Source organism: Denticeps clupeoides, chromosome 6 (genome assembly GCF_900700375.1).
Source record: "Denticeps clupeoides chromosome 6, fDenClu1.1, whole genome shotgun sequence".
NCBI classification, from domain to species: domain Eukaryota; kingdom Metazoa; phylum Chordata; class Actinopteri; order Clupeiformes; family Denticipitidae; genus Denticeps; species Denticeps clupeoides.
In genome coordinates, this window is record NC_041712.1 from 3,094,518 (window position 1) to 3,107,925 (window position 13,408).

General features: G+C 40.6%; 1 protein-coding gene across 3 annotated transcripts in view; it reads left to right on the forward strand.

Moving 5' to 3' along the window:
- The window catches only part of ksr1a (kinase suppressor of ras 1a), a 30,078-nt gene extending 16,670 nt beyond the window's left edge, over positions 1–13,408 (forward strand). The window contains exons 5-20 of one of the 3 annotated variants that reach the window (XM_028983483.1): positions 1,392–1,567; positions 1,996–2,065; positions 4,974–5,057; positions 5,128–5,189; positions 5,282–5,391; positions 5,696–5,864; positions 6,891–6,932; positions 7,158–7,206; positions 7,318–7,381; positions 7,951–8,426; positions 9,298–9,394; positions 9,486–9,619; positions 9,701–9,832; positions 10,834–10,969; positions 11,205–11,338; positions 11,680–13,408. In XM_028983483.1, the coding sequence (XP_028839316.1) occupies positions 1,392–1,567; positions 1,996–2,065; positions 4,974–5,057; positions 5,128–5,189; positions 5,282–5,391; positions 5,696–5,864; positions 6,891–6,932; positions 7,158–7,206; positions 7,318–7,381; positions 7,951–8,426; positions 9,298–9,394; positions 9,486–9,619; positions 9,701–9,832; positions 10,834–10,969; positions 11,205–11,338; positions 11,680–11,686 (1,942 nt within the window). In that variant the 3' untranslated portion in view covers positions 11,687–13,408. Of the gene's footprint in view, positions 1–1,391; positions 1,568–1,995; positions 2,066–4,973; positions 5,058–5,127; positions 5,190–5,281; positions 5,392–5,695; positions 5,865–6,890; positions 6,933–7,157; positions 7,207–7,317; positions 7,382–7,950; positions 8,427–9,297; positions 9,395–9,485; positions 9,620–9,700; positions 9,833–10,833; positions 10,970–11,204; positions 11,352–11,679 lie in introns of those variants that run through there. The other 2 variants (XM_028983482.1, XM_028983484.1) reach the window with 2 other exon arrangements.

The following is a 13,408-nucleotide window of genomic DNA, read 5'->3' on the forward strand; positions in this document are numbered from 1 at the left end:
AATGCTAAATTATGCCCTTTATTGAGTAAAATAACAACAATAGGATGAATGTAACCAAAGAAAAATACATATAACTTTAACATAGCAAACCAAAATTTAGCAGTGGGTAAGTTTTCAGGTAATGAAACAAGTTTGTGGTACTAGTACCTTTTGTGTCAATGGACATTTGGCATACTTTGCAGATAACCATGTTTTGCTCAACATAGTCCTTGTGAAATCCAAACCACTTACAGGGGCAATGGTGGCCTAATGGGTAAGGAAATGCAGAGGACGCATTTTGTTGTATCACCGTGTTGCAGTGTATCACCATGACAATCACTTCACTTTCACTTCAAATATCAGAACCAGTGCAGTTTTTCTGAACCAAGTCATTTGCCTCCATCTCCAATGAATGTCTCTGAAATCATGTGGGCGTTCACTTGTCTTCATGGACTTGCTTCTCTAAGCTGTTATTCCAGTACAGAAGAAACACTCATTTACTACATTGCATGCAGAACAAGCAGAGATACATTGAGGATATCGATTTATCTAAGTTACCTAAGTCACCATACATTATGTTGCAGTTATGTTAATTTAACAGGGAACCACTACACCACTTACAGACATTAAAGTGCTACTAAATAAATGTTAAGCCCTGGGCAGTAGAGGTATTGAAGAGCTGAAGTGGTCGCTTTGGTTCGAACACTCATATATCCAAGAATCCACCTCTGACTTCACTGCCATTTTAAATGAATGCTGGGGGTTTTGATCTTTTATTGAATCTTTCCCACCTTGTGTGATCTTGGTTGAGAACTTTGAGAGAACTTATCTCCTCTGCATCACCCATCACCCTTGGTGAGCAGTGGGCAGCCTTGAAAAGCCCCGGGGAGCAGTGTGTGGGGACGGTACCTTGATCGCACCTTCAGTGGCACCCTCATGCTTCGGGAATTGAACCCGCATCCTTACCTGCTTGGCCACCACTGCCCTAAAAAATGTTGAATAATGCATTGAATTATTATTTTATTATTGATTACCCTTTAATATATAAATTATTATATTTTATTGACAGGGAAGGGAAAATTAATATGAAAAATTTGATTGCTCAGTTTTACTGTATATTGTGTATCATTACTTGAATGCAATACATTTTGCCATCTTCATGTCTTCATGGTGTTGATAGAAAAGAATTTTCCAGTTTTTCAGGGTTTTCTTTCAGTAGTTACATTCAGTAGCTAAATCAAGTGAAGTTTCTTATTTAAATTACCGATATTTACAGAAGTCACCAGCCTGCTGAGGCTAAAAGCAAAATTGAAACAAAATGCTGCAGCTTAGTCCATGTTGCGGTCATCCACAACGCCATAACGCCAGGGCTCTACTCTGAATGATGTCTGTGTGACTGTGTTCCTCTGCAGGTGTGCTAAGAAGAACAAGCTGTTTCTGAACGTGCAGATCAATGGTAACGGCTGTGAGGAATCATCCTTCCGCTCGCCACAGCTCTCAGCTCGTACCCCAGTGGGTACACCCACCACAGCCCCCTACACCCTCCCTGGCACACCCACCTTACTGGAGGAGCATAGCGGCTTGAAGAGTGAGCTCCATACGCCGCTTTATTTTCATATTTTTACATAATATTCTATTTAACGTAATGAAATTACATTAAAGGCACTAAATTTGTCCATCCTGTACCCAGATACACTTGCATGTTAGGGTGGTAGTAGCCTAGTGGGTAACAGAAGACCCAGGTTCAAATCCCGCTTACCACCATTGTGTCCCTGAGCAAGACACTTAACCCTAAGTTGCTCCCGGGGGACTGTCCCTGTAAATACTAATTGTAAGTCGCTCTGGATAAGGGCTTCTGATAAATGCCGTAAATGTAAACATATACTGTGCGTTCGTTTACGTGAAATGCGTTGACCCTCCTTAAATCCTTGTGCCTGTATTGAATGTGGAACCCACCCCTCTGTCTACCACTCAGTCTCTATTTTTTGTCCCTTTGTTTCATGCTTCCTCCTCCAGATAATATAACAGTTCACCGCAGCTCACCGCAAGCTGTGAGAAGAGATATTGGCCTAAATGTTACGCATAGGTGAGTAATTTGAACTAGACATGCAGTATGTATGAAAGTCCAGCATAGTTTGTCTGGATTACTATAGAATTTCTCATAATGACCAAGTCACCATTTGATAGTGGAAATTAGTTGTTTTTTTTGTCTGCAGTGATTATATTCACTGCTGTGATTATATTAATGAAAAAAGTTCATTTTTGCTTCTCTGTTCCCAAATCAGAATTTATTGTAATTTTAGCCTGCATTGAGCCATACAGTGCCTTGAGAAAGTATTCATACCTGAATTTTTCCACAATATTGCATGTTACAATCATATACTTTAATTAATATTATTGAGATTCTTCAAGAGAGAGTAACAAAACTGTGCTTAATATTGAAGTGGCGGGTAATTGGGTCATGCCTTCCCAAGTCAATACTTTGTGAGCTGCCTTTCGTGCAGTTACCTGCAAAAATGTTTGAATCAGCTCTATAGACTGTCTTCTATTTGCAAAATAGACCCAGCTCCATCATATTGGATGGAGAGTGTCTGTTAACAACAATTTTCAAGTCTGCGCCATTCTCACATTTGATCTTAACTATTCCATTGTAGCTCTGGCTGTAGGTTTAGGGTTCTTGTCCTCAGCCCCAGTCTCAGCCCCAATCACTTTTTCCACATTTTGTGATGTTACAGCCTTTTTCCAAAATTGGGTTCAATTATTTTTCCTAAGAATTCACCCCATAATGACAACGAGAAAAAAATTACTTGAGGTTTTGGCAAATTTATTACATTAATAAAAAGCGAGAAAACAGATGTGTATATATTCACAACCAGATTCCCCTAATCATCTTTGAGATGTTTCTGCAGCTTAATTCCACCAATCAGGCCTGCATGGTAGAGTGGGCAGACAGAAACCACTGTTTCCATTAAAAGGCACATGGCAGCCCGCTTGGAGTAAAAGGCACTTGAAGCACTCTCAGACCATGATTGTTAGGTGTGAATGCAAGGTGTCATGTTTAGAGGAAACACCAACTCAGTACCATCCCTACAGTGACGCATGGTGGTGGCAGCATCATGCCGTGGGGATCTTAGTCAGGATAGAAAGAAAGATGAGTGCAGCAATGTACAAAGACATCCTGGATGAAAACCTGCTCCAGAGCGCTCCTGAAATCTCAGCAGGACAACGACCCTAAACACACAGCCAAGATATCAAAGGAGTGGCCTCAGGACAACTCTGTGAATGGCCCAGCCAGAGCCCAGACTTGAATCCAATTGAACATCTCTGGAGATCTTAAAATGGCTGTGCATCGATTCTTCCCATCCAAACTAATGGAGCTTGAACAGTGCTACAATAAGGAATTAAGGAAGCGGCCCCATAATCAGAAGGTTGCCGGTTTGAATCCCGGTCCGCCAAGGTGCCACTGAGCAAAGTACCGTCCCCACAGACTGCTCCCCGGGCTGCCCACTGCTCACTAAGGGTGATGGGTTAAAAGCAGAGGACACATTTCGTTGTGTGCCCCATGTGCTTTGCATCACAAAGACAATAACTTCACTTTCAATAGATGCTATGTTCTAGGGTTTTAAAGAGAGGAGAGAGAGACTGGTCTCTAATTGGAAATATCAGAGGGATTGGTGGTGGATTTTTTTAAAGAGTTGGCCTTTTGAAGGCTGTTGGGATGAGACCAGACATTATTAAAGATGAATGTGATGAAAGGGAGTAGGTCATGAGATTGATAGATTGAAGCATTGTAGAAGGAATTGGATCCAGTGAACAGGTGGTTGGATTGGATGAAGTGATGATTGGTAGGATCTCATCTGATGTTATGTGAGTCTTCAATAATTGCTTGAAGATGGGAAGGAACTGTTCAGATGGGAACAGCAAGTTGGTTCCACTACTGAGGAGCCAGGACTGAAAAGAGTTTGGATGTAGATTTTGCTCTTTTGATGAGACGAGATGAGATGTGCTTAATTCTTTGAAAGGATTAGAAGTGATCCACCGTGGAAGAATAGTGGTAGTGGTCTGAAGTCATCAACGAGGAGACATCAGCGGGTACAGACTTGTTGGTCATAGGGAGGAAATGATGATAATGAGTGGAGTATCGTCTTACTTCCAGGATCCCTGACTTTAGCTCCATCCATCCCACCAACTCTGACCAGCCTCGCTGTCCCTACTGAAGAAGTGCATCCCCGTAGCATGATGCTGCACCACCATTTTTTACTGTGTGGATGTCGTGTTGAGGTTGATGTGCAGGATTAGTTTTCTCCCTCACATAGGGTCATCTTCCCATTCATGGATTAAGTCTAGTCTGAGACTAGTACCTTCTCTTTTAGTCCATGAATTGATCAACAACCCAGAGTGTTGATGTCTCCTACATCACTCGTGTCAAACAGCAAATGGCTTTCTTTTTGCCACTCTTCTGTAAAGGCCAGATTTGTGAAGGGCACAACAAGGGCATCTCTGCAGATGCTCCAGAGTTACCTCCTTCTCTGGTTTTCCTTGCTGAGCCTGTCAGTTTAGGTGGACTGCCATCTTTTGGTAAATTTGCAGTTGTGCTGTACTCTTTCCTTTGTAAGAAGATTGAACAAATTGATTGTTGAAATATGTCTGATGTATTTCTTTGTCTCCATTATGCTCTTTGTTCACTAATGTTCTCTGAGTCAAAGAACCCGTGTGTATATATACTAAATAGTTTTCTAATGATGTGGCAATTTGTTGCACAGGATTTTATTTTGGGGGTTGAACACAAATACATGCCATGCTTTTATTTTTTCTCCTCGTAAACATCATGTATCATTTTACATCCATAATTATGTACTACTTTACGTTTAAGTTTGGGGTCGTAAAGTTCAAGGGGTATGAATACTGTATGTTCTCAGGCTTGGATATCATGTTTCATGTTCAGATATCATTTCAAAATTATTTGTTAGTTATTTTATTTACCGTGATTCCAGATTTTCTACCAAGTCCTGGCTTTCCCAGACATGCCAAGTCTGTCAGAAGAACATGATTTTTGGTGTGAAATGCAAACACTGCAGGTGAGAGAGTGCCTCTGACTGTACTTTGATAAATACCTCTCTGTTCACCCTAACTGGAGTGTGTTTGCAGGTTAAAGTGCCACAACAAGTGTACAAAAGAAGCTCCTTCCTGCAGAATATCTTTCCTCCCAAGTAAGTTTGGTCTCCCTGTTGTAATAGACAATAAAGGAAAAGCTCCATGAACAGCCTGGACAAGTGTTGTAATTATAACTTCTCATTCCCAGTCGCTAAGATTAGGAGAACCGAGTCAGTGCCATCGGACATCAACAACCCGGTGGATCGACCTGCAGAGGCACCGCAGTTTGGGACTCTACCAAAGGCAATAACCAAGAAGGTAGACCACTTATACTTTATATTGTGCACACTACTATTTTAGCCATTTGCTTCATAACATTTATTAAGAATTTATTCATATCCTGTTGCCAGTAGAGAGAGCAGGTATGGATCTCATCCCTCACTAACTATCACAGCCCATATAAATGTGCATGGGTTGCTATAAATGTGCATGGGCATTGTGTAGGTTAAAAGTGCTGAAAATATTCAATCGTGTGTGTGTTTGCCCACTTGCATGGCTTAGAAATGTGGTCGTATAGATGCAACATGCAATAAAACAAAATATTTTTATCTCTTTCTCTCAGGATCACCCACCTGTGCTGAATCAGCTGGATTCCAGCAGCAATCCCTCATCCACAACCTCCTCCACCCCATCTTCCCCTGCCCCTTTTCAACAGAGCAACCCACCCAGTGCCACTCCTCCACCCAACCCATCGCCCAAGGGTCACCGAGACAACCGCTTCCACTTCCCAGGTGTGCTGAGGATGCATACACACAAAGTGTCATAAATATAGTTTACACTTTATAACCATAATAAATGTAGCTATTACAGTTGTTACTGTGTGTATTGAAGTATAATTATATTACAATTACAATTATGCAAAGAGTAAATATTTGCAGTGTTGACCTCTGCAATTCGCCTGGCATGCTGGCAATCAACTTCTGGGCCAAATCCTGACTGATTCCATTCCTTCAAAATCACTGCTGGGGTTTGTCAGAATTTGTGGGGTTTTTTTTTTCACCCGCCTCTTGACCACAAGTTCTCAACTGTATTAAGGTCTGGAGTGTTTCCTGACCATGGATCCAAAATTTCAATGTTTTGTTTCCTGAGCCACTTAGTTATCACTTTGGCCTTATGGCACAGTGCTCTGTGGCATTGTTGGCGGGAAGATGTTTTGATACCATTCTATATTCATGACTGTGTTCTTAGGCAAATCAATGATCAATCTTCTTGAGTAAATACAAATTGCCATAATAAAAGCAAACGTTTTGAAAACTAGCATTTGTGTCATTCAAATGTCGAAACATTTGGCCACCCACAACTGTATATATAATGACCCTAATGATCCTAGACTTTACGTACACATGTATATAAGCACCTGGTATAACATGTAACAAGGCCCTGTAAACACATAACATTATGTAACTACATGTATTGGCTATGTTCTGTCTCATAGAATTTACAGAATTTTTCCTGGATAGAACCAGCAATATTTCCTTACTTACAGAAATTCCTGTACACCTCCACCTTCATCCAGCTATGCATGACTGCTATTACCCATATCTGTTTGCATGAGATGTCACCATGTGAAATGCATGTTTTATATAGACTCTAATGTTTAGAATAATTCAGTTTTCTGCCTTTTGCATTAAATTTACCAGAATATTTACTTAACCCAGAGGGATTTCTCCCTATGCAACCAGTGTTTTATTCCTATTATTAACCTGGATTTTTCTATGCCTCTCCTTTCCTACCCATTCTTCATTTCTGTTCCTAAGCTGCCTGCTACTTTCAGCATAGACAGCAGTTTATCTTCCCTGGTGAGTTAACAAGCCCTCAATGTTTGTCCTTCTTTCCATCATTTGAAGGTCCAGTGGCTATTGAATGATCTAATATTTGAAACCAATTAGAAAATGCATGCTCACCAGTGTACTGCATGGACTTGCTCTATTTCTGTTCTTATAAATGGGTGGGTCCTTTAATTACAGGCTTATTCTCTTTTACAGTTAAGCATGATTAATGTTTGCATTACTGTTTTTGCACAGATGTACCAGGATCAAACACCCTGCATTCAGAAGGACTTCCAGACACAGTGTAAGGCTATTCAAAATCTTCTAAACATCTTATCATTTTCCGAATTATAATGAAATATTGCGGTTGGCTTGCTTTTTAAGCCCACTGTATGATTTCTTGGTTCTGTTACAGCACTGAGGACGAACCATCCGCAGAAGATCTGCAGTCAGAGCTGGCTGAGGATGAAGATGGAGAGGTCAGTTTTTTTGATGATTAAGGGTCTTGTTTATACCCTGTGTACATCAGGTGTTAGGAGTAGAGAGAATGAAGTGTAGAAGGAAAGATCATGGAAGTCATGCTACGTCTGCACATAACAATTCCTTGCAAAAGTATTCAGATGCAAATACTTTTTTTCTTGTGATACAAGCAAGAAATAAGACCATAAACTGGATTCCTAGAACCTTCCCCTCAGTATGACGCTGCACTTAATCCCATTGTTTTCTATCACTATCAGTGATATATCAGTGATTTTATTTGTTGATTATAGCAATTTAATTCAACCGTATTTACGGCAGGGAAAATGTCGGATCACGACACCTACTTTTCAGTTTAATTGCATTATATGATGGGATCCTGAGGGTAATGCTCAGTAATGGTGTTAACCACACCTTTTTTTTGAGCCCGTAACATGGGCTTTGTGGTTATTTATTTATATTTATTTGGGGTGTCAAATAATTCCACCAGACAAAACCAGAAGACATTGTTCATGTGACATTATTGATGTCATGGCACAGTCGTCTAAGATTTTGAGTTTTTCCTTCTAAGGAGGAAGATGAGGAAGAGGATGAGGAGGAAGAAGAGGAGGAAGATGAGGAGGAAGACCCAGAAATGGCAGAAGTAGAAGAAGAAGAGGGGGAAGAATATGAGGAGGAGGTTAATGGCGGCTCAGATGGTGAGTGTGACGAGCTTGATGACCTGCCCAGCGCCCGTGGCGGAAGCCACTGGAAAGGCCCCATCTCCCGCAAAGCTAGCCAGACCAGCGTGTACCTGCAGGAATGGGACATCCCCTTCGAACAGCTGGACCTGGGCGAGCTCATCGGCAAAGGGCGCTGGGGCAGAGTTCACCGGGGCCGCTGGCATGGTGAGGTTGCCATCCGTCTACTGGAAATTGATGGGAACAACCAGGACCACCTAAAGCTGTTCAAGAAGGAAGTGATGAACTACCGACAGACACGGCATGAAAACGTGGTTCTCTTCATGGGCGCCTGCATGGCCCCTCCCCACCTCGCCATTATCACAAGGTGAGATTGCAGGATTTGCTTTTAAAGATTTGGTAACAATCATTTACTTCATGCCTTTGTAAACAGTTTATCAACTGAAAAAATGAATGTCTGCCCAGTTAAGAGTTAATTATTCTGTTGGCCTGTATAATCTGAAAAAAGTCCAACACTGGGCAAGTAACCCCTATGGAACCCAAGCCCCGTAAGCCAGTTACATTATACTCATTTCAATGATATAATGTAATAGGGTTTTATGGAAACTATTTACGGTATAAAACGATTAGCAATATAAGAACTATATTTAGGAAGTCAACATAATAAGCATCACAATGGAAAAACAAACAAATCTGAAGATAGGGCTGCTCTGTGGATACTGAAGGTGGTGATGGTGTGAGGGCCCTCTGATGTTTCGTATGAAGCTTGAGCGATGAAGCTGTTTAAGAAAAAGAAAAGATTATAATGGCCAAAAGAACAACAAAAAATGGTTCCTGCAATTACATTTTTAAACTGTATCTGTATCACTGACACTTTTATCTTGACCTCAAGGTTAAAACCTAAATACATTTGATAGGTCTAATGTGTATATAATAGGACCCATGCTAACTTCTCTTTTTTGCATAAACCATGAAGTGTAGTCGTGAAGCATTTAGCCATAGTCCCCTTGACATAAAATGACTTTTGCCACATAATCTGAATCTGCATTGTGCTCAGCCTCAAATGTAATGCTGTACAACTCCTATAAAAAGTATAACTGTCTTTATAAATGCAGCATGACAAACATAAAAGATCAACCATTATAGCCAAAGGATATAGTATCTATCCAAATGAGTATATGTATCATATAGCCAAAATGTATGAAATTTATTACTGGACTTCTTGTGTTTTATTTCAGTTTTTGCAAAGGCCGCACATTATACTCTGTTGTGAGAGATTCCAAAAACACCCTGGACATTAATAAAACAAGACAGATTGCTCAGGAGATTGTAAAGGTATTGCAATATTAAATGCTTTATAACATTCGAGCAAAAGCAGAATGTCTTCACCCCTGACTGTCACTTTTTGCTTGTGTCATTTGCTTAGGGAATGGGCTATCTACATGCAAAAGGCATTGTTCACAAGGACCTCAAGTCTAAGAATGTTTTTCATGACACCAATAAAGTGGTCATCACAGACTTTGGCCTTTTTGGGATCTCTGGGGTTGTTCAGGAAGGAAGGTAAAGAGCTTTTGACCAGATTAAAAGAGGTTGAGTGCCCTGTTTCTGAGGCTCCTGATAAAAAGGTTCTGGGTTTTGTAGGAGAGAGAATGAACTGAAGCTGCCTCATGGCTGGATCTGTTACTTGGCCCCAGAGATAGTCCGCAAGATGAGCCCTGGTAACAACGAAGACCGCCTGCCTTTCTCTAATGCTGCCGATGTCTACGCCTTTGGGTACGCCACTTTTTACCTTCAACTCTTGCAGAAATGACCTGTGATGGTTGAGCTTGAAATGAGATAACAAACACAATTTGAACCCTGATGGTCACCAGTTGGAATAATGTATTATCTTTTATATTTTAATTGGTATATTTTAGTCCAGTGTCATGTAGACTGGTGTCTGGCAAATGTATTATTCTAAAACATAATCACCTAAACATTGTGATGGAATAAGAGTTTGGAAGTCTATGTTTTGCATCAGTTTACAGAGATTTATGGAAGTTAGCATGTGTTAGTTACTGTAGTGTCAGTGGAGACAGTGGAGTATCACTTTCAGGCACCTTCACACTTGATCCACATCATTGCGTTTTCCTCCTCCAGTGCTGCCTCTATATCTTCCCTATCTGACCAGTTGTGAACTGGTCATTATCAGAAATCCCAAGAAAACAAGCCACTATTGTTTTGTTAAGACAGCATTAAATGGCACTGAAACTGAGGACGAACATACACTTGCACAAATGCAACCAGTTTTGGTTGAAGTCTGGAGTCCTGTATGGGCTCCATGCAAAATGCGTCTGACCTCTATAAAATGATGTAATGTGTGTGTCTCATTCTAAAACGGACAACATATCGTCAGTGAACTTTTGTTCTCAACACATTTACATTTACAGCATTTATCAGACGCCCTTATCCAGAGTGACTTACAATCAGTAGTTACAGGGACCGTCCCCCCCTGGAGCAATTTAGCTTTAAGTGTCTTGCTCAGGGACATGATGGTAGTAAGTGGGATTTGAACCTGGGTCTTCTGGTTCATAGGTGAGTGTGTTACCCACTAGGCTACTACCACAGTGTCAAAGGATTTTTCAATGTTTTGTAGCCTTTTGGTTTGTACCACTAAAGTATCAAAGTTAATAAAGCAGCCATGTGCCCTCATAAATGTCATTAAATATCAGAAATTTCCTTGAAATTTCAAACCCAGCATACAGATGTGACAACACTGCTCACTGTGTTTCCAGAACCATCTGGTATGAATTGCAAGTTCGAGATTGGCCCATTACCAACCAGCCTGTGGAAGCCACCATTTGGCAGGTGGGCAGTGGAGAGGGCATCAAGAAGGTGCTGGCAGAAATCAGCTTGGGCAAAGAGGTCACGGTGAGTGGAGTGGCTATTATTAGCAGCTTATCAATACAAAAAACATGAAATAAGTTTAAATAAAAAAATCTGACAAAATGAATTAGAGATGATCAGTGCTGTAGTTGCATCTAGTTGAATATCAGGTGCATCAGCAAACATGGGTACTAATCGTGAAATTTTAGATATTGACAGCCTTATTTTGTCTTCCCAATTAATTTTGTATATTTGTTACTAATTCTATATTGTTATATAGGAAATTTTGTCTGCATGCTGGGCATATGACTTGCGCGATCGGCCCACCTTCACCCAGCTGGCCGACATGCTGGAGAAACTACCCAAGCTTAACCGGAGGCTGTCTCATCCTGGGCATTTCTGGAAGTCTGCAGAGTATGTATCCTAAAACTTGTCTAGATGTCGCTTCAAATTAATACGTTATGACCTTTGACCTAACAGGAAAGAATGTTGCATTCCTGGGGTTGGCATTAACGTTCCAGTCTTTCTGCTGTACTTCACCTCTTCTCCACATGGCATTGTTCTGTGTGCTGCATTTGGTGTGCTTTCACGTTTAAACACTGGTTTCCCATCGCTGGGAACATATGTCTAAATAATTCTATTTGTAATGCATTGGTTGCTTTATACAGTTGTAATACAATTACTAATATGTTCTTTCTTAGCATACTTTAACGTCTTTTTCTTTTGTCGATGTGTGTTCTCTTTTCTTAATATAGGTTGTAGCTGTTCATGTGAAACCTAACCAATGCAAAACATCTAAAGCCTGGGTCTGCCTTGCATGCATCCTGAAATCCTAAATACACTGACTGCCCGATAAAGATACTTCTTCCACTAATCCTCCGTCTGATCTTCCATCTTCCGTCAGTTTTCCTGAAGGGGGGAGCACTGAGGTGTTGAAAGTGTGATTTGAACAACGATTCTAGAACTCCTGTTTTTCTTCTTTCTCTGTCTGTTTCTGGAGTCTTTGATGAAGTGGACATGTTTTGTGATCTCTGCCTGCTCCTCTCCTTGCTGCGGTGACTCTTCCTGCTGGGCGCTTGGAGTCCACCATGAAACCTGACACTTCACTCTCTCTCTATCCTCGTCTTGTGATCTTGTGCGCTGTCTGGCCACTTCAGTGGAATATCCAATCTCTCTCTCTGCTGGGACTATGAGCATTCTGATTTGTTTGCTGAGCATTGACATTTGACCTTTCTTCCACAGTGTTCTATGAATTTAAAGGCGCATGTAAATCAGCCTTTTGGCCTTTTATGCACTAAGCATAAATCACACAGCACAGGAATTACTTCTTGGTGTGATGGCTGCTTGTAAATATATATTTTGGTCAGGTTTTGCATTAAATAACTTTAAGCCTGAGTATCAAAATATAATCAGAAGTAAGAGGTTCAGTTAACACTCAGAAAAAAAGGACCACCGGTGGACAAAGTGATTGTATTCTCTGTGATGTCTCCCCATCATGTCACATTGTCCGCGAGGTGCAGCCATGCTCAGAAGTCCTCTGAACTTTTAATATTTTTTTTCATTTCTCATCTCATTTCCACCGCATTGGTGCTGGTGCTGGTTCTGAACTGGGAACCAACCACTTTAACACTAGACAGGATCTCGGCATGATAGTACGTCACAGGTCACACCCACTACAGAGAAACAAACATTTCTCATTCAGTTTCAGTGGACGTCGATATAGCTAGGAGAGCATTAATTCATTTCTGCCATTATCTGTTCTGATGCCACCTATCACTCCGCCCACAGCTTGCAACATCACAGGTTCTCGGTACTAGATCAGCAAAGTAGTGGAAGAGTAGTGGAAATGAGATATCTGATAAGGAGCTGGGACATTACTTTCACTTTCGTTCGTGTTTGATAATTAGTTCTGTATGCATCACCTGTGTGTGTTTGTGTGTGTGTGTGTTTGTGTGTGGCTGCTTGTTCTCATTTGGCAGTGTAGGTGTGATTTATAATGTATTTGATGTTAATGCCATGAGAGACCGGCATAATTGTGGTCTGGAAAATACGGATGTGTAAAATATGACGTGTAAATATGGTTTTCATTGTACAGCTGATTCTTTTAATATTTATATAAACACTTTTATACATAATGTACATCATGACATTTTTAAAAAGGTACTCTTCCCCTATTCCGAGTGTATATATCTTTATATTTTTTCATGTATAAAACGCTGTAAAGCATAAATTTGAATTTTTTTTTTAGAATGTGTCTGTTATGTCATGTAAAAAAATCATATTTTTGTATTGCATGTGGCTGCCATTCTGTAAACACATTCTTTTTCCATCCTTGGAATATAATAAACAAGGCTTGTAATGTGAGAATTCCATCTGACTGCAAACTGGCACTAATCGATTAACTACACAAGCCCGATCAATTAGTCCATGTTTAGCCGGTATTGTCTTTATTGCACAGTACACGCGGAACATGTGTAGGAATAA